General features: G+C 43.1%; 1 protein-coding gene across 1 annotated transcript; it reads left to right on the plus strand.

The window, feature by feature from the left end:
• The first annotated feature begins 1,108 nt into the window (after nucleotides 1-1,108).
• Nucleotides 1,109-27,521, plus strand: tshz1 (teashirt zinc finger homeobox 1). Its single transcript, XM_026350268.1, has 3 exons — nucleotides 1,109-1,403; nucleotides 1,620-2,295; nucleotides 22,962-27,521. The coding sequence occupies exons 2-3, from the start codon at nucleotides 2,256-2,258 to the stop codon at nucleotides 26,303-26,305; spliced, it is 3,384 nt and encodes a 1,127-aa protein (XP_026206053.1). The 5' UTR covers nucleotides 1,109-1,403; nucleotides 1,620-2,255; the 3' UTR covers nucleotides 26,306-27,521.

Consider the following 27,521-nt stretch of genomic DNA (forward strand, 5'->3'; position numbering starts at 1 on the left):
GTGATTATCACGGCAGCCTCTATGACTCGATAATAACAATAAGAAGAAGAAAACAACCTCAGAGTTTCTCCTTTCTCTCTCTTCTTCACTTATCTCCCTGAGCAGGTTGTGCATTAAACGGACATATGACGCCGTCTCATTTAAGATAACATTAGCCCAGTTGTGTGCCCTTTATAAACACTTTATGGTGGATAATAGTTAGGATGGAGAGTAGGCTATTAAGGGAGCCTCTTGTGGATTCAGAGCCCCTCCCCTCCAGCAGAAGCCCCACTAAAAAGGTGTAACGAATCGATCCGCAGCATCCTTTGTCCCACTAAAGAGGTCACTGAAATATCCACATTTTGTGCAAACTTTGATACAGAGCAAAGCTGCACTGCGCCATCTGAACCGGTGGAACAATGCAGAATCATATTCCTGTCCAAATGATGTGTTGTTCTTAAAACGGACGTGATCATTATTTGTGTTTTGACCGGATTGTGTTGCAGTTTAGGAGCCTTTGCGCACAGTTTGGATGTTTTGTAGCCATGTTCCTATGTTGCTCGGTACATCACTTGTTTGTGATTGATGTTTCAGGGTATAATCCCTGTAATACTGTAAGTCAGGCCTGATTTTGTCGTGCCTTTAGCAAAGATTATCCTCCTTGTGTAGGATCAACAAAGTCTAATGGGTTTATTTGTGATTTTAGCGATTTTATATGGAGATTTTTGTTAGTTTTTTGTATATGTTAGTGAATAAAATGCACAATTAGTCAATTATACTGTCAGTGGAAACTTGATTGTCTCATCCTATGCTACACCAACTTAATGTGACTGTAAAATCCAGCAGCACTGCTTGTTAAAGCTATTCTTCTTCTGGTTTTGGGGGTATCCAACACAAAGACTTGCGCATCAGCGAGCAGCGGCACCTCTCATTCACTTATTTTACTGTAAGTTTACAAAATCAGGGACTCGTGTGTGTTCAGGAACAGGACGCGGCATCTCTCCTCAGCACTAGACGGTGTGCGGGGGACAGACAGGCGTAGAAATGAAAGCCATCCCAGTGAACAATTAGAGCAGCAGACTGACAGGTGGGCTCTGACTGTCAGGGTGACGCTTGTGGAGGGGTGGAGTAAAGGAGAGGCCGGAAAGGCAGCTGGATGTGTCTGTCTATCAGTGGGAGCTGTCTGAACGCACCGCGCATCACCAATGTGCGCACATTTCACTGCGGAGAATATCCGGGGACGCTCCTGCGGTGTTTTTAAAAGAATAAATTATAGTAAATAAAGAAAACAGGGAACAACAACAACAACAACAGGAAACCTACAGACTGCGGCTCAGAGGGCGGGCCTGCGCGCCGGGTTTTCTCATGAGTTTACGAGAAATTCGTCAAGTGTCCGTGTTGACAGTCGGACCAGCGGCGTAAATGTGAGTATTTCATTATCCAAAGGGGGTGAGATCAGCGATACTGGTGTGTGAGCTGACTGCTGCGGGGTTTCTCCGCGCACGCATGCACACGCACGCATACATACGCGTGCGCGCAGTTGACTGATTGACACACACACACACACACACACACACACCGAGCCCCGTTAACGTGTCACTCTTTCCTCTCTTGTACCGATCTCCTCCCGAACACTGTAGCTGGATGCTGGATACCGGAGCTGGCACCTGGACGGACTACAGCGCAGTTTGGACTCGTCTCCACCCCCGAGTGAGTTAAAACGCAAAGGAAAGGAATCCCGTTGTCTTCAATTTTTTGATTTTTTTTTTTTTTTTTTTTGTGTGGCTGTGAATGAAAAGATATGAAATAGTCCGGTGAGGGGTGTAAACCTCTTTTAATGGAAGCGCGGCGCGGGGCTCAGGCATCTGTCTGTATCTCTGCCCGATAGACTGAGATTCGCGCGGAGCTCTCCGGCAGTTTCCACCAGTCCAGCCTGAGCCAGGAGTTTTTTGAGATCCACAGAAGTTAACGGAGGAGCTGCTTTATCTCAGCTTTAGTTGTGATCTCACCGGACATACCAATTATAAAATGTGCAGAGACGCGTAAAAGAGCGAACCTCCACTTGCATCAGCCACACACACACACACACACACACACACATAAGAAAGGACTTCTTCACCCTTCCGAGGGATCGCCACCTAAACCCTGTCAACCTGCTGAAGAGCTGTGGAACCGCTACTGGCTTTGATTACCTCCCCGTTGCACCGGTTTCCTCTCCGGCTCGTCCGCCAGTTTGATCTCTGCATGAAAAGTCAAGCGGAAAGTCTTGCAGCAGCATGCCGAGGAGAAAGCAGCAAGCACCGCGGCGGTCAGCAGGTAAGCCCCGGCTCAGCAAACAAACGCCCCTAGTTAGAAACACACACGCCACACTTTATTCCCCTCACCACAGTCACGACCAAACATCCAGGGATGTGCACACATGCAGTTAAGTTGATCCAGCAGAGTGAGGGCCTGATACAGGGAACAATAACCAAGTGTTTACTCTCTGGTTAAGATGCTGACTTTTTTTTTTTTTTTTTTTTTTTTTTGCAGCATTTCTGCCCTCTAATAAGTTTATTTCTACTAATTCGCCACGGGGCATGCGTGACTGGCAGCAGGGTTGTGTGTTTATTTACGCAGGCATATGTTCAATACCAATTTTGGCTGTGAGGAGTGAATGCGCACAGCTGCGCGTAACTTTGAACGCTTTTTAAAAAGCTGGTGCCCGACTAAGGCTGCCAGCATTCAAGTTCTCCAAACAAAGCTCATCTTATCTCATTTTTACAGACTAACGTGTTTGATGTGTAAGTGCCAGGAAGAAGAAGAAGAAAAAAAAAAGGGGTGGGGGGGGGGAGGAAAGAAAGAAAAGTGGCGTATTTTCAGCCTGTGTTCCGCTCTGGGATTGCCATCCTTGATTTGATGCTTGATTGATCGCCTGTCATGCGACTGCCTTTGATCTATTCATTCCCGATAAACATCAGTAAATCATTCACCGTAGAGACGCGCATGCGCCCGACAGCTGGCCTCCCTCAAAGGGTAACTTTTTGGCCCCCGCCGAGGAGCAGAGAAAAAGACAAATTGAAAGAAAAGTTCTCATGCGGGATAAATACTTTGCGATTAATACCCGAGGGGGAGGGAAACGAGGAGGAGGAGAAGGAGGAGTGCTGGGGCGTAGCGAGTTCCCAGTGAAGCATCTCACACTGAAACAGCCCTAAAACCCCTCTGTGGGGTCACTTCAACCTCTGGACCTGACCTCTGTGTTCATCTCTTCTAAAAAAAAAAAAAAAAAAGAGGAAGTTGTAAATAGGTCTCATGTTATTAAAGATGCAGATGCAGCAGAAAATAATACAGGATTCTAAAAGTGATGCATTAGAGAGTAAAAAGACATAAAACTCACTCATGGATACATCAAACCTATACTGTAATTCTCAATATTATAGATAATATAAAATATAAAATCCAGTGGAGTAAAGTGAAGCTCCTCCTGATTGACTCTCTGGTATTATAATATCTGGTTTATGTTCCTAAATGCTCTATTTCAGAACACACTCTTAAGGATTTAGGTTTATTACTAATGAGAGTTTGTCGCCTGTAGTGTATAAAGTGGCTAAAGTAAACCTACATGTTGTGAGAGGTTCTGTACCCGCAGCCTTTTTGCCTTTTGACAGTCAGGCCTACATGTTGTGGCTAAGTTGACCAGACGTGAACTGTTCTGCGAGAGAATCGCATGTTTGCCTGAATCCATTTCATGTCCCTGGGAGATGTGTGTGTGCGTGCGTGATTGACATGCATTTCCAAATGACGAGAAGAGAGGAGCCTTTGAAGTTCGTGCAGTAATGACCAAAGCTGAATAAAACAGCTGTAGAATGTTAAGCAGCCGGTGGAAATGTGAGGTTAAGCAGACTTAATCAAGGTTGTGACGGCTAAGACTTTGAACTCGGTGGGGCTGTAATTTCTAATTGACGCGAGGTTTTTAGTGATGGATAGAAGGAAATGTGTTTGAAGAGCAAGTGTGCACAGCGAAAGCGAAGGGTGTCTGTTTACACCTCAGCTGGAAATGGTGGTAGAAACAGAAAGAAAACCCTCGAGAGAGAAAGAGAGGTGGAGAGAGAGAGAGAGAGAGAGCGTGGTGTTTTTTGGTTTTCCAGCCCCTTCTGGCCATTCATCCAAACCGTGAAGTGGCCCCGCTCTGGCTCAGCTTTTGAATATTGATTTAATTGTCTGTTTTTGTGACAGACACATACATCACAGGCAGTAATGGTCAATCCCAGCTTGGCAGACTTTGTCTGTACGTTATTTCCAGTACTTGACTTATGGTCAGTCCAAAAAACTTAAACACTTCTACTGATGTGTGTGTGTGTGTGTGTGTGTGAGACTGGTTTGTCTGTGAAATGCTGCACACACCTATAAACACAAGCTATTTTTACAGTGCATTACTAGGTGTTTCCACAAGCCAGATTTATCACTTTGGAGTTGAACTCCAACAAAATGTTGCATACCCTCCTCAGAGAGAGAGAGAGAGAGAGACAGAGATTTCAATGGCTCTTTGTATGCCATTTCAAATGGACTCAGTCTCATCAGTCACAGTGATGATTTTAGACCCTGTAATGGCACCGTACCCTATCTAGTTTATGACCAGTGACAATACATCAGTGTTCTTTCATTTGGAACCGCATTACTGCATCTGTTAGTTTTGGCAGTTGAGTTCAGTGCAGTGATATTTGAGCAGCAGAGACTTTTTGCTGCAGTCATTTGTCGTCATTTTCTTTCTTTCTTTCTTTCTTTTTTTTTTTCTTGCCTTCTCTCACTGAAGTGAAATTATTTTGAGGTATTTTCTCATAGGCAGTGGGGGTAATTAGTGAGGAAGTATCAAGAAACTATCATCAAAATGTGAAATTGTGAAACGGTTTCGCTTCTCTTATCCTACAATGACTTAATATTTACGTTTACCGTATGACGTGTGGCACTTTTGCTTGTGAGTACACGCCACATGACTGCCACGTCCACGTCCAGCTGTGGACCTTTGCTGTATGTCGTCCACCCATGTTTCCTATTTGCTTTCCACCGCACCGTTAACAACCAGTCTACTGAATAAAAAAATTTATCTTTATGTAGAATAATTCTTTAAGGCACTGAACGAGCTAACTTTGTCTGGTTGAGGGTTCCTAGACATGAAGCTTTTCAGCTTTTCTCTGTTACATCCCAACTGTTGATGTAATATATTTGTATTTTGAACTGTGCACAAGCACAACATAAACTTAATATCCAGAGAAAAGGGAACATTAAAGTGCAGTAATTAAGGAGTTACAGCATTTGATCCTTGACACTTTGTTCATTTCTTTAATTTATAAAAAAATGTGCATGTTATTAGATGTTTAAATATGGCCACATACTGTACACCTTACTGTTAGATAGTCAGTAATTAGTTTAATTAGCAGGTGTGATATAGTGTATATTATATATACAAACATGCCACAAGTGTTTGCCTTGACATTGAGATCACAGGTTTGATTGCTGTTGGAAAATTAATGGTATTGCTCCACGTCTAGTCTGACTTCTAGTTTGCAAACCACAATATCTTAAATCAAGCGCTGTCATTCCCAGTAATGAATCTGTCAACTAATCATTCAACACGTCAGTGTGATTACAGTGTGACGCTGTGTAAAATGTATTTCAGTGGAGTTGAAAAGATCAAGCTGTAAAAAAAAAAAGATATATATTTTACCTGTCGTGTACAGCATCCAGGTTTATTTGCTAAGAGAGAATAAGAAGAGGAGGTGGAGCAAACTGTGGGTGACCTATCCACAGCCGGGCTGACCATAGTACAGGTCCATACTTACACCAGTGTACTTAACGCTCAGCTCCTTTTCACTCTCAGTTGTAAAAGTTCAGCAGCATCTGATCCTGAATTCGACAGGTTTCCATCCTGATCGGTCGTGAAGTGACGCACTGTGTTCCTGCTCACCTGGACACAGTAATTAGTTTGCCTTTGTCTGCTCTCTTGATAGAAATGTAACCGACTGCGTTTGGCCACTCGCACCCTGAAGCATCTAATTAGAAGCTTCAAGCATAAAAAGCATGTATTCATTTAACAATCTGATGCTGTGGATGCTGTTCATGTCCTTTAATATGTATCGTCGGGTGTCTCCCATAAACAAACTTCAGCGCTACATTTTAATGATCTGTCTGTGTAGCTGAGCTCAGCACGTTTAATTAAGGCGCTCGGCAACATTTGTCCATATTGAAGCCACAATGAGGTACACACTGAGTGAACAGGCAGCAGACAGGACAGTAGAGCGTTGCCTTGTGAGCCACTCTACTTACATTAGCTGCTGCTTTCTTTACCTTTATTGCTGCTATCACTACCTCAATGCAAAAGTCTCTTAATTATGACTTGAGGAAGGTGCGGGGGGGATCCCTTCCTCCCGACAGCATCGTTAGCCGTGCTCCCTAATTATCCAGGTAGCTGATGGATCAGTGACAGGGCCCCGCCGATTAATGCTGACAAATTCAGCAAGGTGTCAGGTCTGCAAGCTGCCTTGATATAATCAACTTGGTGTTAGCCACTTCTCATATTCCCACCCCCAGTTGTTCCAATCTAAACTCAACAGCATAAGGTTGCTTGAAGTGATGTGACTCAATGTGTGTGAAATGTGTGACTCGTTCAGCCAACGCTGTGCTGGACAGGAGCAGCCGTGTAATGAGGTCTTGAACACTTGTATCTCATGTTTAGGTGTGTAATTATGGTTAGGACATGACGACTACTATGAACACGTATTCCATAAATGCTATTTGAGAACGTGAATGTGTCTTCCGGGGAGAGTCAAAGATATTTTTTAATACTTTCCTTTCTCCCTCTGATCTTTCTGGTAGCAGTTTGTTGGTTTGTTTGACAGACAAGGAGCAAAGTTCTAAGCCGAGTGGCATTAATACATTTCGTTGTTGTTACTTTGCATTACTTTGTATTACCTCTGCAGAAATTTAGCTCACGGCACCTGTCAACTAAGAAGCCAGCACGAAAGACGGCTATTAGAACCTGGTGTTGGTTTTTATCAGGATGCTTCTGATAAAGTATTTAATGACATTTGTCAGGAGCTGGAGCTGTGCGGAGACGAAAGAATATATTTGAAATGAGAAGTGCAGAAGGGAACACAACATGTGGGTGTGTTTACGTGTATCTGTACGACTCTGCATCACTGAGCAAGACGCAGATATTTTGTAACCTTGTGGTCCTGTGTGTGCGTGTGTGTGCGTGTGTGTGTGTGTGTGTGTGTGTGTGTGTGCGTGTATGCATGTGAATAGCCTGATCTGGCGATAAGGGCGGTGTATGTAAAGTGTCATTAACAGGTGACATTGACTGAAGGAGTCAGTGGATATATTTGCCATCCCGCACTCCGCTTCACCCGCATTTTGATTTGCATGTGGTGTCAGAGGCAGTAGGCCTTCAGGAAATCAAAGACGCACGCTAATGTGCGCACTTCGCACAACTACACTCTCTGTCCTCATCTTCGTGGAGGTTAAGTGACAAATGAAGATCGATGACTGCTCTTATGGAAAAGAGAGGGTCGAATTGAAAATATGTGGGAATTAAGCTCGCTAGCAGGGTGACGATGTAAAGGCATTCGGCGCTTGCAGCCGCGAGGTAAAACTACCCCCGAGCTTAATGAGGTTCAGAGGAAGCAGGAAAACCTGGATTTTCACTCGAGCATGACACGCTGAGCCTTGACAAAGAAATAAAGAAAACAAGGTCATTTTTACAGGAATGAAACTCGGTATCACCCTCGATCTTAAGTACATCCTGCACGTATTTATTGTCTCTTCATTTTCAGTGGGCATGTTTTCCATTCACAAAGACATCTTGGCTACAATTCAAAACAGCTGCACAACAAAAGCCACAATGTGTGGTGGGGATGTAAGATAATAACAGGAATAATAACAAGAATGAAATCATAGCCATGACTGTCCTTGAGGGGATTAGGGCACCGGTTGCTAATTATTGTGAAGCATACACACTGAACCGGCAAAGTGTTCCTGTTGATTGAGTGTAAAAGCCATTTGGGTGAAAGGAGAAGAGTGAAAGCAAAGGCTGGGATTATAAAATCTATTCTATAGCCTTATATATACAAGCACACCCTTGATTTCAGTACACACACACACACACACACATTTTCACAAAGCAGTTTGTGTTGTGTGTGTTTTGTGATCAGGATTCGCTCACATTGAACTTTTTCACATGAAGACACAGTGAGTACAAGTTATTAGACACAACTTTAGGCAAATGAACCTACGCTTGAAGCTGCAGCCTGTGGCAAAGAAGCAAAGAACTGTGGGCAATCGGACACCCAAGGTTGGCCAGCTGCATCCGCTTCTTCAAACAAATATCTTTTTTCTAATAACGGCCGAAGATGCAAACAAAGAAAGACAAAGATAATTAGGATAAGCATTGCAAAAGAAATGAGAGAGAAAAATGTCTGAGTCATGATTTAGGGCGAGAAGATGGGTGGTCCAGGGTCCATTCAGAGGTCAGCGTGTACTCAGGGGAGCTGCTGTCTGACTGTGTCCACTGTAGTATACACATCGTGTGCTGTGTGTTTGATTCACAGCTGACTTGTATGTCTGTGTTGTCCACATATGTTATAAAGTACAGTTAACATGCACATTGTGGTTCCAGTCGTTAGCTGGTGCAATAAACTTTAAATTAGCCTCAATACTGAATGTTAAAAAAAAAATAAAAAAACAGCAGTGAGGTGAGCGAGTTGCCACTTGAGGCCTTGTACTCCCCACGCTTGACGTTGTGTCGCTTCTATTAACCAGCTTTGAACATCTGGGTTGAAGCAGGGTAGATAAGAGAGGATGTGGGTGTGGGAGGCAGAGAGGATGAAGACAACAGAGGGAGAGAATGAGGGTCTGTGAAGAAAAGGTATTGAAAGTGACAGATGAACAGAACTTGGCTAGACGTTCTCCTGCTGCAGCTGTGACTGCTGTCGTCGCTCTGACAGGTGTCAATTAAGAATTACTGCCGAGGCCCTGTAGTCATTTCTTCCCTGCGCAGCTGTCTCTCACTGTGCCTTTTTGAGAAATAACATTTTACCCTTGTCATTGCGTTACTGCTTAGCCACGGTCACCCCGGAGAATGAGAGCATGGTGGGCACACTAATCGATATTAGCCTGTCCACCAATCAATATTAGGTATTAGCAATTATTTTGCCTATTGATTTATGGTAGGGCAGCGACTCCCAACATATTGTTATTAGCCACTAATTATATGTGACTTTGCTATACTGCAGCCTCATAGGCTAAAACACACACTTTCTCTGTTGTGCCAGGTATGCCAAGTACACATACAGGGACAAATAAGAGACGCGTACATATTTTTGTTTATTGTCGATGTTTAATCTTTGAGCATCTCATAATTTAGCAGCACTTTTTTTTAAGTCTGGTAATAGAAACAGCCTTTTCCCATTAAACTGTCATGTGACTTTGGGAAAGTAAAGTACGACTTTGCCTTCAGTCGTATCTCAAAATGAGACATTTTGTGCTGTAGAGCTCTGTGACTGAAAGTGTGCATTTCATGCTCTTGAGTAAAATATGACATGAAATGCTTTGTTCTTTTACACTAGTCTCTCTTTTGGCCTCTCATATTTCCAACTGAGCAGAACTCAATATATCAGGCAATACATCTTGAATTTGAAAACTTATCACGTTATGGCTTTAAGATTAATACATAACTCCATTGCCACCAAATGATTCTACTGTGTATAATAATTATAACAATATATAATTGTATTGCTAAAAGAATTCATTCTGGATGTTTAAGACTCGTTTTGAAATTTAACAACAGTCTGGTTAATCAGTCACTTTCGGCTTTTCAATAACTTAACTTGCAGCTAAAGAGGGCTTTTGGTTGTGGTTGTGTGCTTTTGCTTTTTACGCTACATGCAGAGATGCCAAAACTACCACGAACCAACACTGCATGTTATGAAAAGAACAGTAGGCTACTCCTTTTTATTACATGCTGACTGATGAAAACTAGCCTCAGCATTTATTTACCAGCACTCATACAAGTGGGTAAATCCCAGAGGGTGGACATTTCTATTCCCCAAAGAGTGTTTATTCAGTGGATAAGGTGGTTTGAGAAGCATTGGATATCATTTTTGGAGACTGCAGAAAAGCCATCAGGGAATGGTTTTGGTTAACACTTTGTCCTTGACACTTGGGAAGGTCACGCTGCAGCCTGGTGTTGTACCGCTGCTTCCTCTGCTTACCTCTTCATCTTTATCTCAGCCTACTCCCTCTTTTTTTTTTTTTTTTTTTTTGGGATTACTGGCCCCTTCTCTCTCCCTGTAAGCCTTTTCTCATCTTCCTATCTGTCATCAATCTCTATCTTACTGACTCAATTCTCCTCTACTCTGCTCATATTTTCTTTCATCTTCCTCCCTGTCTCTCGCCCTCATCTATCGCTCTCTCACCGGATGCTCAAGAGTCAGTGAACTGGTTACAAGAACATGAACTTGACATCTGAAAAGAAGACACATAATACTCTACTCTTTCAGGCCCACTGGCCTTGTTCTCATATTTTACATTTTATTTTAAGAAACGCTTTTTTCCCCCAATAGCCTGATTTCTGCGACATCCTGCAGTCACACTGTTGAGTTGAGTAAATCCAGTGGTCACAGGGCAGTAAAGTCTGTGTCATTTTCTTTGAAGTCTGAACACATGACAGTCACATATTTTCCAAGAGCAATTTCCATCCCCATTAGGCGGACAGTTATCCGTAAAAAAAAATGTTGCACTGGAAAAGAATCAAAGAATATTTTGTTGGTTCAGTTTTGTTTGCCGCTCTCATTTTAAAGAGCCATTGACGGCAGCGTGCTCGAGGGTTACGCACAGATATCACTAAACAGTCATCGGCTTCAGCGCTCTGCTTGATGGGCTGTTGAAAGGGGATATAATGTCCAGGAATCCCAGTCAATTCAACGGCACCACATGCTGCCCACTCCCCCCCCCCACACACCCCTCAAAAAAAAAAAACAAATTCCTCCCAAATCTTTCCTGAGCCGCTGTGTTGTCTCAGACAGTGACAGTCACAGGGGGGGTATAAGCTCAGCTCTGTCCCTCTAAGTCGTCTGTCTCAGAAAGAACAGCAGGAGGCCTCTTGTACACCCGAACGTCTCCTCTGGCAGCGATTCTTTGCAGGCACTCAGTCCCTCACACAGCAAACTGTCCGTCTAACTCGTTGGCTAGATGTCCACCTGAGCATCTGTTTCTGATCACCTGTCGCTGTTTGTCTGCTGACCCAGCTGATGGCCTGTTTACTTAGCCGTGGTCCATCTGCCTCTGCTCTCTGTCATAACCATGGTACAGCATGACAGGGCAACCACTACGCCAAACTAACTACAGAGAAAACATTTTGACATTGAATAATGTTTGGATGATGGCCTGCATAAACACTGAACTTTGACGTAAATACAACAGATTCATGGCACGTCTCGTGTAGCCTGCTGCTAATTCCAACTAATACTGTTGCTACATTAGAGGAAGATGTTGTAATTTATATTCCACTATATTTTTTGTGCTGATTAAACAAACAACTTATCATGTGCCAGGCTTCCTGTCTCCAGGCTTTATGCTGAAATAACGGGCTGCTGGCTGTCACATTTTAGTTTTTTTTACTTTTGTACTGAAGTAACATTTAAAAGGTAAGATTTGAGTATTTTTACCTTACTATTTTAAGGATTTCAGTTCTTTCTGATTGAAGACACTATTTTGTATTTGCATGAAAACGGGATGAAACGACGTGTATCCATTCAAAACTGAAAAGTTTGTGCTTGTGTGGTTCATGATTATGGCTGCCTCCTACTAACTGTTATCCGTGAATGTCTTCTGTATGATGCTTAGTTACACTAGTAGTATTTGTATTCTACCTTCTACCTCACCTCTAAACTGGGTACTCTTCTCTGCTCCATCTTCGTGACAGTCTGTGTAATGTATCTGTCATCTTGCAGAATATGCACGATATATTTGGAATTTGTCCGGCGAGAATGGCCACATTCCCGATTTCACCCTGTCTGTGTGTGTGATGCATGAATGCTACATATATAATCTGTTTTTACTCCCCATCTTCTCAGTCTGTCACTTAATTCATTCCTCTCCTTGCCTCATACTTAAACTTACTGTATCTGGTTTAACAATGTCTGCTGTCAGATTTTAGGACACATACAGTGAGCCTGGAGAAAGGTATGCCATAAACACTGAACTACAAGTCCAAATCCTCTGTAACGTTTCTGCTTTTTTACCCACGTGCAACCATCAGCAAATTCCTTCATTGCAATTTAATTTTATTTGATTCAGGAAGCAGCAATTTGATTTACCGCAGCAACTTAAAGAGGTCTCCTGTGGAGTTTTCTACTAAACAATCAGAAGTTTGGTTTGCGTGACATCCTCAAATTGCCCCAAATTACCCAAATATATCACATTAAAAAACATACAGAAAAGCAACAGGTCCTCACAGTTGAGGAGCAGGAGAAAAAGAACGTTTTGTGGTCGTCCATGTGTGTCTACGGTGTCCAGCAGACCACTTATGTCCAGATTTTTTTATTGCTGCCTCATTTCCACCACAAAGTATTTTTAGAAGTCCAAGTTTTCTTTGGACCAATGGAAAATTACTTCTGTGGCACTCTAACTACACACAGCATTGTTTTCCTACGTGTGTTTGTACGTAGGACAATCTACCCTGTAATGATGATGTACAATAAATTCCTGTAACGTCGATGTCAGGGATGCATGATGATGTATTACCGTTTAAACTACAAAAAAAAATATGGTCAAATGTGTCCCAGATCACGAACGGCAAGCGGTTGATCAGATCAAAATGCGTCTTGGTATGAAGCAGGTTGAATTTAACAAATGTGTTTCAGTCAGAAAAACACACTATAGTGTTGACTCTTCTGGACTGTTTTATTCCTTTTGATATGAGCAGTGACTACGAGATGTGACTGTACACTGATAATAACCCAGTACGCTAATCAAACGTTATCATCAGCAGAATCTGAGAATATCATGTGTCAGTGGAAGGAATAAAGACGTGTTTCGAACACAGGGCATCGCGCACGTCAGAAATGGTTAATTAAAGTTGGTCAAGCTAAACAAGATCAAGGAGCAAAATGGCTTGCACTGATTAACAATGTGTTTATCACGTTCAGTCAATTACCCTCTTACCTTGTTAGACTCTCCGCTCCTCTCTGTGTATGAAGTGAGGTGGCCAGACAGAGAGGAGTATCTGGCAGATAGAGTGAAGGGGTTTTGTGCTCCGATCCTGAATTCATCAAGAGAGGATAATAAACCTAAATACTTATTTTCTTTTTTTATATCTAAGTAACAAAATTAGGTCTCTTAAAGTTTTAACAAGGTGTTTCATCTCAGCAACAGTAGATATCAAGCCAGTACGGCGTTCTGCTATGAAGTTCACTGTATGACTGGATCATGTGCTCTCTGTGAATAGACGTTTTCACGTGCACACATCCTTTTATTAACTATTTGAAACTATTAACACAATTTTCAAATTACTGTTGGACATTTTTAGCCTTGTTGTGTCAGACAGTGAAGCTACTGTTGAAGCACAGTCCTGGAAATGTGCATCCTCTCCTCTCAATATTAGGGATCTATTATGTATCAAGGAGCTGCATGACCAGGGCCACAGAGCGAAGCACGACTTAGTTGAGGCACTATTGTCTGTGTGTGTGTGTGTTTGAGGGAGAGAGGAGGTGCAGAAAAGAAGCACTAGCAGGAGGGGCATAAAGGGGCAAAAGAAGGAGAAAAAGAGAGTGACAGCAGACAAAAAGAGCCATGGAGGAAAGGGTGCGGGGGGGGCAGTAAGGAGGAGGGAGTGGAAAAAGAGGAGGCAAAGCAACAGAGGAGTGAAAGAGAAATGACTTGAGGGGTTGAGGGATGGAGGGAGAGGTGAATAAAGCAAGAGAGAAAAGTATCAAGGCAATGGAGAAGAAAAGAGAGGGCGAGAGACAGTGAAAGCAGTTGGATAGAGGGGGGAGAGAGAGCGACGGAGAGGGGAGGATGTCACCCATGGCTGCCACTCATCACTCACAGCTTTAATGACGCTGTTTTTTTTTTTTTTTCTTTCCCTTCTCCCGCTTCTTTTCCGCCTCTTTTCCGTGGGAGGTGGGGGGGGAGTAGAGCCCAATCAAACGGGGGTCATTCAGAGTTCACAACCTCCAGGTGGGACCGTCCTCCACCAGGGAAATGTGTGTGTGTATGTGTGTGGTGTGTAGCTGCAAGGCCCGTTGGAGCTAGTTTAGCGCACAGGATGTTCTGAGGAGCTCTTATAAACAAATGGGTTTGTTGTTTTGAGGTTTGTCCAAGTTGTGGTTGAAGTGAACTGTGTGCAAAAGCTAGAATGAGCGAACAAACTGTTTTCCTCTAGTATAAAAGTCTCAGTTCTGTTCTAAGTTTTTTTTATTTTTGCCGTCTTTCACACGGGTTAAGGTGCAAACGCCTTGTCCAAAGTTTGTGTTCATGTGTTTACATGAACACAAACCCATAAGCATGTGTGTTTATGTGTGTCCGCGCGTGTGTTTGTTTGCAAGAAACCCACTCCGGCTGTCTGTTGCTTCCTTCTTGCGATTGGCCTGATTCCTATTCAAGCGTTGGAGTTTTGATTCAGTTTGTGTTTGTGAATGTTTGACTGTTTTGTGTGCGTGTGTATGTGTGTGTGCGCATGTGCTTAGCTCCACTTGTCTTCTCACTCATTCCCGTTTCTGGGAAGCATCAGCCGTTAAAAACTCAAACGGCAGGATTTTTTCCCCCTCGCTCTCCTCCTCGCACCAAATTTGGGGAACAGCTGGGGCGGCCATGACGATGATTTGTCTCCCTCTGCCCGTCTGCCTGACAGGTTGTGAGCATGCACACACACGCACGCACGTGCACGTGCACGTGCGCACACACACACCTACACACCTACTCCGGGAGACACAGACACTCAATAATAGGCACATACACACCCAATTAAACATGCACTCAGTATGAAAGACAGATATGCACAAACACTCGTACACACACTCGCACAGACACAACCACAGACACATAACCCTTATAAGAGGCTGTGTTCTCAGGGCGCTGCCAAAACACTCCGATTTCCTTTAGCCCGGGCAGCTATACATCAGCTTGGGGCCTCCCAGCCCGGATGGCAGGGGCTGACAGAATGACATGTGTCATTTATCAAATGAGGGGCGCCAGGCCTCAGGAAAAGAACAGACCGCCGCATGACAAAGCCCCCCGAGAGCTCTCCTCCACTCACAACGAGGGGAGTGTGTCATGGGGTAGACACTGACAAATCTACAAAGATAGAACACACATGGATACATGCAACCACCGAGACACAAACACAGGAAACGCACAGTTAGAGGCCCGTCCAGCTCAGATACAAAGCCCTGATCATACATTACACTCAAGTTGCTTTGTACCTTTTAAAAGCTTGTGTTATACAGAACGAGAAAATATAAAATTTTTTCTTTTCTGGATTTTGAAGTGCTGGCAGTGGGGAAACAAACACACATACACCCACATGTATGTTTTGCTTGCAGCCAGAGAAGCCGCAGCCAAAGCTTCTCCCGTTTGCCAGCAGCAGGCCTGTCTGTGTGCCCGTCCTTCTTAATGAACGGTCACTGGCTTCTGAAAGGAACTCTCTTAGTTGGCAACGCTGCTCCATCTCCTTCCTTTCATATCCACGCCACACCACATATGCACAATATCCCTCTTTTCTCCTTCATTATGTCCCTCGTCTTCATCCCTTCCCTTTCCTCTTCGCCCCTCTCTGTCGTGATCCCCTCCACCCCCGTTTACTCATTCCATAGCTTGTTCATTTGTCCTTATAAGCCTAATTTATTTTCTCTGCCAGATGCAAGCTGACAGCCATCAGTCTCTCTCCCACGCTTACTTACACACACACCTGACCTCCTGACAAGCAGACAAATACACTACCGTGCTCACAAATGCACATAGCTCTATTCTCGCTTTTTATTCATTTACCCTGTCTCGGTTACACACACAACCCATATTACCTCACACTGCGCTGAGGTCAGCTTTGCAGTCACGTACCCTCTGTTTTACCCCTGTCCTCCACCCCCTTCCAACCCCCCCAAAACCCTCCCATTAACATTACTGAAGATGGATGTGTCTTCATAGTGGAGATTGATTGCGGATATAGAGTTATGGTGCCATTTATGTGTGTGTGTGTTAGTGTTAGATTGGGGGCGCTCTGGGAGGCGGCGTTGTGAGCTGAAATGTGAGGGAGGCAGGCTTTTCTCCCGTTTCCAGAACCTTCCAGCCGTTCGTTGTCTGTCCGCAGTCTGATATTGTGTTCTGTTGAAGGATTGCTTCCTCCCTTCCTGCCTCTCTCTCTCTCTTTCTGACTGTGAAACTGTTTATAGCCATTGTACGTTCGCACACACACACATAACCATGCAAAGTCGCACACAGACACAATTAGGGTGAGATGACTACTGATACTAGTCCACTTGGAGAGCCCAGTACGTAATTTACTGACTTTCTCCAGGGACCCTTTTTCAACCACTAATCCCTCCACCCTCCTATTATTTCCTCCTTTGTCACTTTCTTGCCACGGGAATCAGAAAGAGGGGAAAACAAGCACAACTACACACTGCAAACAGCTGTGTGGTTCATTTTATGCTTTTGTTGTGTTTTTTAGTTGCGTCTCGTTTAGTTTCGTGCTGCCTTAAATCCTGAAGTGGTGTCAAAATGAAACAGTGGAACTTTAATGGAGCAGGCTCGAGCACTAGTTCATCACTGGAGCAGACAGAAGGAAAAAGAAAATGTGGCGATGCATAAAGGATAACAGTTTTGATGGTGCACAATTGCTGGAATTTCCCTGGTGACACATGCAGCTAAAAGCACTTGAATGTTGGGGGGACTTTTGGCTGTCCTGAGCAGCCGCCTGCCCCCGAGGGTTTGATGTTCTAATTAATTTCCCTGAAGTGACTTTATGGTTTTTAAAGTTATGATTTCTTCGTCTGTCTTTGTCCGTGTTGGGAGACGGATGTAAGTCAGGTCTCTGAGGTCCTGTTCCTTCAAAGTCCCGCTGCATACTCGTGTGCGGGCTTGTGTTGCATATGTGGAGTTGTGGAGAGCAGCGATATTTAGCAGCTAAATCATCAACCTCTGGACAATACATGTTGCCCCCCCACAGTAACTCTGCCACTTTGTCATCTCCATAATCTTCTGAAACCACACAGTGTACAAAGACAGGTAGATGCATTTTGATGTGCCACTTTACCAGCCTTTGAGGAGCCTCTTTCCCACAGAATAGTAGAGGATCAGATTTATGGAAGTGTGCGAGTGTATGTTTTTTTTCTCTCTTCCTGTCTGTTTTGTTCCTGAGCAGTGTACAGAGTGGATGGCCTCTGTGAATTGAGGGGAGGGCTGACAGCGTGAAGAAGGTTGATTGATGGCTTATTGTGCAACCGGACTCTGCTAGACTGAACTGGTTAGGTTGTGACCCTGTTTTGACCCCGTGCCCCCTAATTTTCTTTTTTCCTCTACATTTCTCTGTATCTCACAGTCAACTTCTGTCATTCTTACACACATTCTTACATTGCACGTTGCATAAATATACGTGTACATGCAGACTGAACGCACACTTCCTCCTCGTTCTTCTTCTCCCCCCCACCCTCCCTCCTCGTGCTTCTGCTGCACTAAACTCATCATTGTCGCCATCATTCATTCTTGGCCGTTTCCTTTCTTCCTTCCTCTGCCCACTTTGTTTTCTTTGTCACTGCTCGTTCAGGACAGGTTTTGCCCCATGAGTCATTTCATCAGGTTTTATTTTACAGCCCCCATTCTTTCTGTCCAAAACATTGGCTACTTTGAAAATCAAATGCAATTTCTTGAGCTTCCCTACTGCCGTCGACAAATTCAAAGGAGAAAAAAGTTAACATTAAGACCAAGCACACTAGCTTAAAGTGTGGTTCAGCTCGTCTCTCTTGTGCTACAGTGATTTTTTTTCCTGCTTCTGTTCTCCACACAACCATAGTGATTTATGGTAATTATCCATCTTTGGGGTCATCCATCAACTGGTTGTTGCTAAGCAATGGGAGCAGCTGTTGTTCAGTCAGGGGAAGCTCCACTGTCAGGGGCAATGCAGGTGAATTTAAAAGAAGGCATCTATGAAGAAAGAATAAAAACGCGTTACTTTGTTAGCTTGTTAGTTTTTTGATAACACCCACCCACCGTTAAAACCCAAAGTGTAAAGTTGTGGCAGAACATTAAGACAATATAGATATAAAATTTGCTTTAAACTATATTTTGACCCTAGAAGTTACCCATAGTAAGAGCTTTTATACGTGGTAAATAAACTGATCATATTTGCTCTAAAATAATTGTTTAGGTTATGACATCTGTGTATTACAGCCTACATTGAATGTAGGCTGGAGTGCTTGGCGTTGGTTGAATAAATCTCACTCACATCATCTTTAATTAGCATTACTAATGCTTTATCTGCACTTTGCCTGAAAACAAACCAGATGGTTTGAAATGTCGAGATACATTCGAAGGTTGGGTGTGGAGGGGGGGTGGGGGTTGGCAGAAAAGTCCCACAGAGAAGGCTGGAAACGGCGATGCCGATGATCTAATGGCTGTTGTTTCATCTCAGAACGAGTGGGCACTGACAGATCGGGGAGAAGGTGATTTATAAGCCACCGTCATTGTCATGGATTGTCAAAACTGGCTCACTGGAGATCTGAACAAACAGGGACAAAAACATGCAAGAAATAAAGTGAAGAATAGAATAACAGCAGTCAGTAGGGAAACGGCCTATTAGCGTAATATGAGTTTAAGCGTTTGCAAATTACTTTGGACGTATGCGGACACCCTCAGGACAGTCTTTTCCAGAAAGTTTGAGAAAAGCTAATCTATCCTCTGTTTCAAATAGACTGATGTGTTTGATAATAAACTTTCTTTTTCTCTTCTAAATCTTAGAACAAAGTCACCAACAAAACTAAAAAAAAAAAAAAAAGTCAATTTTATAATATAGTCTTCACGTGATTGTAGCTGTAGCTGATTCTGTTTTTGTGTTCCTCAGCCGGAAGAGTCCTGGAAGCCGAGATTGTGCATTTGTATGACACATGAGCTATTAGAAGCCCCAGAGCTGTTTTGCCATATGGTGGATTATTCCATGTGGGTTAGGGCAGGGTGGGGTCAGGGGGTCTGTTAGGTAGACTTTTACATGTCTTGTCAAGCACGCTGTGGGTAAAATGATGGCTAATACGTGGTATCTGGGGTAACGCTTATCTATGTGGCTTTGCTCGCTTTGGCATGTTAGGAAGCAGCAGCAATGCACTTGAATTTAAATTTGTGCAAAATAAAATGGTAAAAAGCCTATGGGAGAGTCACAAAAGGTTAATAGAGAGAGTTTACCATATGTTGATTTTCCTTCTAGTGACTATTTATGGAAAAATGTATAAAATTCTCAGTTACTCAGTGTCGTCCAACAAGTAGTCCAAAGAGTGTCAGGTCCTATGAAACCACAGCCACAACTATCCCAAAGGGAAAAAAAGGGAAAGAATGAGGAGGACAGGGGAGAGCAGAGTGAGACAGAGATTGCCTGACATACTAAGCATTACCATAATTGGCTTTTCTACATGATAGGACAGTGGAAATAATAATGTCATTTTATTTACAGCCTTCTCTCTGCTGAAACACACACACACTCATGCACGCCATGCAGGTCAATGACACACACTGATCAGGCCTGTCCAAAGCCATCAGAGGTGAGTGGCAGGGAATGGAGCGGCCGGTGACAAAGCGAAACGGGAGAGAGAAATAAGACTGCCACGCCAGGGCTCCCATTTTGAAGGGCTACTAAACGGTGTGAGGGAGCCTCACCAGCCGCCCCACTCCAAATGCAGTACTCAGCCACGCAGGGTAAATCAGCAGGGTGAAAGCTGGTGGAATTGGACATTAGCACTGCAAATGAGAGCCGGGATTGCCCTCTTCTCTGAGACAACATGAATAAATGAAGAAGGTTTAAAGGGGAAAGTGTGTGTTTGGTGTGTGTATGAAAGGCAAAGAGAGGGGCTAGTGTGCTAGTGTTATCTCACCTTGTCTCAAGTTATGTTTTACCACTGGTCAAATTGTCGGACACCTACGTAGTGTTGCTAATAAAACCTATTATAATATTATTATATTCTGTGACTTTAGGCAAACAAAGTCCTGCTTAATATAACATAGAATCGATATCCTAAATCCCAAGCATCTACCCAAAAAACTGTCTTATTTTTATTTTCAACAATCAACAAATGTTTTATTAAAGAATAAGTTAACAGGACTATGGTTCTTGAAGTTTGATGTGTAGACCCAGTCATGGAATCTGTACTGTACCGTTTTTATTTTCAATGGGTGAATGGTATGTGATTAGCGTTAGTGTTGGAAAGCAAATCATATTCCCTTTTTTTTCCACCTAACTTCATTCACTGTAAACACACAGCTTCCCGTTTAAGTGTGTGTGTGTGTGTGTGTGTGTGTGCGTGTGTGTGTGCGTGTGTGTGTGCGTGTGTGTGTGTGTGTGTATCTATGTGTGACTGTGGGATGTCCTACTGCGGAGTCACCTGTCTGTAGCAGGAAATCCTGTACTCTGGGCACAACAACAGTGACAGGCTCCTCTCCAGACGCAGATGGCTTTGCTTTCTCCTGACCGGCCACATTGCATCCCTGCTTGCACCTGACATGCTGTGACACTTGACACACGCACACACACGCGAACACACAACTACACAACTACTATAACTTACAGACACTTAGAAACATGCTTACACACGGCAGAAATTTAGGCGATTTGGATCTCCTCATATCTCATACTTAGTTTGTTGGATGCTGTTTCCCTGTCATGCTTTTTTTTTTTCTTCTGTCAGATATGCATACGAGCACAAGCGCACACACACCTCTTGTTCGTTGGCCTAAACACATCCTTTCTCCTCTCTTTTCAAAACTTCCCCTCTTTTTCCCTATCCTCCCTGACAGCACAAAGTGGGCTTACATTTTTGACTGACAACCACAACAGACACCTCTACCCACTCTCCTCCCCTCCACCCCCGTTTTAATCCCCTCCCTATCCGTCTCTCCCTCCCTCCCCTCTTCCTCTTTTGTTCTGAGTGACGCTCGAAAGCTGCCGTGTCAGCATCTTTTCCATCTCTGATTGCCTTATTAGCCGGCGGTGGCACCCGCAGCTTTTCTGACACAGATGGTGAAGGAGGAGACCCGGGTGGAAGGGAAAAATGGCTGACTTGTGTTTGTTGTTGTTACTCTCCCCTCCCACCTCTTCTCAGGCTTGTTTACGTGGACACTGACACCTCGGGCTGACACTGACACACTCCTGACGCTGATGCCTGTCAAGGCAACATACGGAGGTTGACAGGGAAAGACCAGAATTTAGTGCTGGTGTGCTTTGTGTGTGTGTGTGTCTGTACTGCTGTCAGGTTTCTCACACTTTGTCAGCTAAGCTGTTTTGTCTTTAACTACTCTCACCACATTGACTTTGAATAGGTTCCGTTTTGCATTTATTTCAATACAGTGGGCTGAATCTTGATTGGTAGGACGAGATGGGTTGAAAGAAAGCTCTATAGCTGCTTTGGCAAAAGGTTAAAATCTTCTAATTTAGTGAATAACTCAAGTGAATGATCTCAGCGTAGCCTGAGTATAATTAAGAGTCTACAGTTAAGAGCAAAACTAGCACAGGAATGCACAAATTAATTAACAAGAGGAAGGCTGTACTCGGAGCATGTACATTCATTCTCGCACACACATTCACACACATACAACACTGAGAGTTGCAGCTGGTGGACCTCCAGCTTTTCCCAGGCAGCAGTAACTGGCACCTCACGAACATCAGGTATTATGTCCATTCTGATTATGGGATAGAGAGCTACATGCTGTTTGAAGCTGACAGCACATCTGCCTCCTCACTGGAGACTGATTCTGGCATCTCAGACAAGCATCTTAAGAGGGATGGATTGGGGGAGCTGCCTTAGCATAACCCTCTATTTTTCCATCTCCTGCCTTTATGTAAAATTTCCTTCTTAATCTATTTCTAAGCCCATATACTGCATAAACCTTATTTTCTTTTTGCTATTTAGGCATCCAAGAATATTAAAGTTATGACACATTGTCATTTCTTTGAATGTTATGTTTTGACAACCAGAATTGAAAATAATCTTATTTCATATTTTTGAGTTTTGTGAAATTTGTAGAAAGTTGAATAAATAAAGAAGGCAGCCATTTTTCATTGATTTTCTAAAGCTCTATCCCTTCCTTTTAAAATGGCACACTTGATGCTGTGAGTACTCGGGGAGCACAGGCAGTAACAACACTGCTTGTCATGTCCACTGGCCGTTTCCTAGCATCATGCTGTGAGGACTTCCACAGCTGATGCCAAGTTGACTCCAGCCAACCATAGCTTGGCAAGGCTGATGCAGCTGGCATTTCCTTCCACTATCTCTTACATGTGAATCCATAGTATCAGTGGCATGTTGGGAAAATAGAGCAGATCAAAGTCAGGAACAGTCTCACTTCAGCAGCAAAATAGACAATGACATATTAAAATACTGTAAATTTTCTGGCTTAAGGATGTTTTAGCATTTCACTTTGCTGATAATGGAGAAAGGTTTTATATTTGATGAATATATTGAAACGCTTCCAGATATTCCAGTAAAATCAGTTTTACGTGTCAGTATATGTTCCTCATGCCTCAAAATGAGATCAGTGAATGCAGTGAATGTCTAGTTATAAAGATATGGCTGTTTTTTTACTGTTTTTGTCCCATCTGCTGGGACAATTGGCCCAGTTTTTTTTTTTTTTTTTTTTTTTTTTTAAGATTATTGCACACACAACCTTTATATAATAAGGGTGACAAATGCAGTTTGTTTTATTGTAATGTACAAAAATGTTCTAATGTCACATTTGTCCTCTGTTTTGTTTCCCAGCTTATGGACCTGAGGAAGAATTTAAATTGGACAAGATTGACGAAGAGGAACACCTGCAGGATGACGGTCTTTCCCTGGATGGTCAAGATGCAGACTATCTGTTCAATGATGATGAGGATGGAAGAGATCGCTATAGTTGCCAAAACTCTCCACTCAGCAATGGCACAAACCCAGATGCTGGGTACGCCTCTCCACTCAGCACCACCAGTGATCAATTGGGGGACCTTAAGAACACGTCCTCCTTTAGTGATGGTCAGGACAGGGCAGAGGAGAAGCTAGGAGAGAGCACAGAGTCCATCAATGGCCTCTCCCTACAGGACAGTCTGGCAAAAATGAAAGCTGTCTATGCAAATCTGATCTCAGATGCCTCCTGGTCCAGCATTGCTCTGGACATGCTTAAAAGTAAACAAGGGAACAATTTTGCAGCTAGCAATGGAAATGGGAGCAATCACAAAGGGAGCAATGGGTACCTGAACAGTCACAGTACAGGCAACACCCATGTGAAGAGCAGATGTAGCAGTAGCAACACCTCAGCAACTACTAATATTAGCACCAGCAGTACCACCACAAGAACAATGTCAAGCAACAGCAACACTGGCACAAGTGTAAGTTCTGGCAACACAGGAGGTTTAACCTATGACTGGCACCAGGCAGCGCTGGCCAAAACCCTACAACATACACCGTACCAACTCCTTCCTGAGCCCAGCCTTTTCAGCACCGTGCAGCTTTACAGACAAAACAATAAGCTATATGGCCCTGTGTTTACTGGGGCCAGCAAGTTCAGGTGCAAGGACTGTAGTGCAGCATATGACACTTTGGTAGGCCTGACGGTACATATGAATGAGACGGGCCATTATCGTGACGACAATAAGGACACGGAGGATGATCGAAGCAAGAAGTGGTCCAAACCACGGAAGCGCTCCCTCCTGGAGATGGAAGGCAAGGAGGATGCCCAGAAAGTTCTTAAATGTATGTACTGTGGTCACTCGTTTGAATCCTTGCAAGACCTCAGCGTTCACATGATCAAAACAAAACACTATCAGAAAGTGCCTCTAAAAGAACCAATGCCAGCCCTTACATCAAAGCTGGTACCCCCAACCAAAAAAAGAGCATTTCAAGACTTGATGTCCCCGAGCTCCCCAGAGTCTGTCTCGTCTGGGATACTCCTGGGAGAGTCCCCCAAAGACCAAAAAGTGGCCAATCCTTACGTCACTCCTAACAATCGATACGGTTACCAAAATGGTGCCAGCTATACTTGGCAGTTTGAGGCACGCAAGGCACAAATTCTCAAATGCATGGAGTGTGGCAGTTCACATGACACATTGCAACAGTTGACAGCCCACATGATGGTCACAGGACACTTTCTCAAAGTAACCAATTCAGCTTCTAAAAAGGGTAAGCAATTAGTTTTTGACCCTGTCATTGAAGAGAAAATTCAGTCCATTCCTCTGCCACCAACTGCCACACGATTCCCAGCATCCAATGGAAAGTCACAGCCTGGTTCCCCATTGCAGCCCAGTAGCCCTGAAGGTAAAGATGAAAAGAAGAAAGATGACGAGATGGAGGAAGAGAACATCGAATCTAGGGAACCAGAGAAAAAAATAAAAGAGGAGAAAGAAGATCCTCCTGAAAACACTGATAAACCGGGCAAGGCCAGATCTTACCAATATCTGAGGGAAGAGGATTTAGAAGAAACACCTAAAGGTGGCTTGGATATCTTGAAGTCTTTAGAGAATACGGTTTCAAGTGCAATCAGCAAGGCTCAAACAGGCACACCAACCTGGGGTGGATACCCCAGCATTCATGCTGCCTATCAGCTTCATGGATCCTTTAAGTCTACCATGCCTTCATGTGCACAGGTTCAACCTTTGTTTAGCAGCAACACTTTAAAGGTGCTGTCATCTGATTTGGGCACACTGATCCATTCACCAAATAGCCCGTCTCCACCTCCAAGTCACAAGAGTAATGTGTTGGCCATGGAGGAGCTAGTAGAAAAGGTTACAGGAAAAAGTTCTGTAAACAATGAAAAAGATGAAAAATCTGTAGAGAACAAATGCAGGTTGTCAAAGTCACCATTGCCAAATCCAAAGGAGAAACAGATTTCATCCAGTGCAGAAAATCTGTCAAAGACAGTGAAGAATACTGCAGTAGAAGACCAGACTGACTCAAAAGGCAAAGAGGGAGCGCAGACAAAAAGTAAAGTGGATATACACATTAAGACTGAAGTGGATTCACCCAAAAAAGCTGCAAATAATGGCTGCAATAACCTGAGCATCATCACTGATCACTCTCCTGAACAACCACTTGTCAACCCTCTCAGTGCTTTGCAATCGATCATGAACAACCACTTGGGGAAAGCTGCAAAAGTACCCACGCCCTTCGTAGACCCCTTTGCAATGCTTTATAAACTCAACAGCAGCTCTGGTCAGATTCAGTCAACAGAGCCTATCAGTCAGTACCATGAAGATGATGATGATCAGCCCATGGACCTGACCAAATCCAAAAACACTAATGGGAGTACAGCTAACTCGACCACACCCAATAACAACAACAACAACAGCAAACCAGTTTTCAAAACCTTCTCTCAGTCGTCTTCTCCACCACGAGAGAATGCTTTGATGGATATTTCCGACATGGTGAAAAATCTTACAGGCCGTTTAACACCAAAGTCTACGACTCCATCATCCATCTCTGAAAAATCAGACATAGACGGCTGTACTTTTGAGGACAGCTTGGAGGAGCTGTCTCCCATCCAAAGACGGAAAGGCCGACAGTCAAACTGGAATCCCCAGCATCTACTGATACTCCAGGCCCAGTTTGCCTCAAGTCTAAGGGAGACTTCTGATGGCAAGTTTGTAATTAATGACTTGGGACCACAGGAAAGGGTCCACATCTGTAAATTCACTGGTCTCTCCATGACTACTATCTCACATTGGCTGGCCAATGTAAAATATCAGTTAAAGCGTACAGGGGGCACAAAGTTCCTAAAAAACATTGACTCTGGCCAGCCTCTGTTTTTGTGCAGTGATTGTGCATCCCAGTTCAGGACTCCCTCCTCCTACATTCACCATTTGGAGTCCCATCTTGGGTTCACCCTGAAGGACCTGTCAAAGCTATCCATAGACTTAATAGAGCAGCAGGCAGTCAGCAGAATAGAGGACAAGACTTTCAGTTCCCCTGTACTCACAGATGACGACACTGGCTCAATAAATCAGTGCAAACTGTGCAATAGGACATTTGTGAGCAAACATGCAATCAAATTGCACCTTTGCAAAACACATGGAAGGTCACCAGAGGACCATCTCATCTTTGTGAAAGAGTTGGAAAAGTTTGACAAACAATGAAGTCAGATAAGGCTAATAGCGCGATAGATTCCTGTTGCACTATAACTCTGAGCTACAATCTGTCACAACAGATAGTGCCACAACTGCATTTTTTCATGGAATATATTGTAATGAAAACATGGTAGCTTTAATACCACATACTGTAATTATTCAGTTCTCCATAAATGATAGAAGCATAAACTGCAGAGGCTCAAATGTGTTGTAAAGGTTGAACTCTTGGAAACACAAAAGCACCAGTTTGGTACAACAGTCTTGGCACTATATAGTCACTGACTGATTGTTGCTTTCCTAATGCACTGCATTTTTTCTGAGCCTTTTGGAAAAGTCCATCTGTTGTTTTAAAACTGGACCATGCTCTTATTTTGAACACTGTTTTTGAATCATTTTTAAAACAGGTCTATTTCAACACATCTTGCGTATTATTTATAAGACAGTTTATGCATGTTTTTATTTTTCTTCAATGTAAAACGGTGAACATATTATGTCTTATGAAGTTTTAAACCACGATGACAAAACTGACATCCCTGTTTAACAGACTTTTGATACAACCAGTTATATGAAGGTATGCGGATATAAATATAGCCATGTGAAAGTTGGTGTTCAAAATTATTGAAATGATTTTAGCACTTTAATGAAGTGTAAATTGATAGAGAAATGTCTGGTAAAAAGACATGAGATCACCCTTTTGAGTGTAAATTCCTATAGTTAAAATGGCATTTTAAGGGACTAACTATACTATGGTTTTATATTTGCCATTAAATCACAGAAATTCTTACAAAAGGCTTAGGATCTTTGTTTCTCTACTCAAACATAATTTCCTGGTTGTTTCAATATGTACAGTCTTTGCGTTAGTAGGCTACCGATTTTATTAATGTGAAGCTACAGTTGTACAATTAAAGAAGTTTAAAACTTAATGTATGAGTAATCAGCAAGTATGTATAATTATATGTTGGCATAACTTGCTCTTTAATGTTAAACATTATTTGTACTGTGTGCATTTTTATAATGTTATTTTCTAGACAAATATGGGGGGAAATGTATAAAGCGACGGCATATTGTTGGATCACAATGCACTTTTTCAGTGGAAAGTGGGTCCTTCAGTTTGGTTTACAAAAAAATGACAGAACTTTACTGGCATCTGCTTTGATGTATGGTACTGTACATAACATTGAAAAATAATTCTCCAGGTTTTATCATCATTTCAATTATTCAGAAT

This window comes from Anabas testudineus, chromosome 11, assembly GCF_900324465.2.
Source record: "Anabas testudineus chromosome 11, fAnaTes1.2, whole genome shotgun sequence".
NCBI lineage: Eukaryota > Metazoa > Chordata > Actinopteri > Anabantiformes > Anabantidae > Anabas > Anabas testudineus.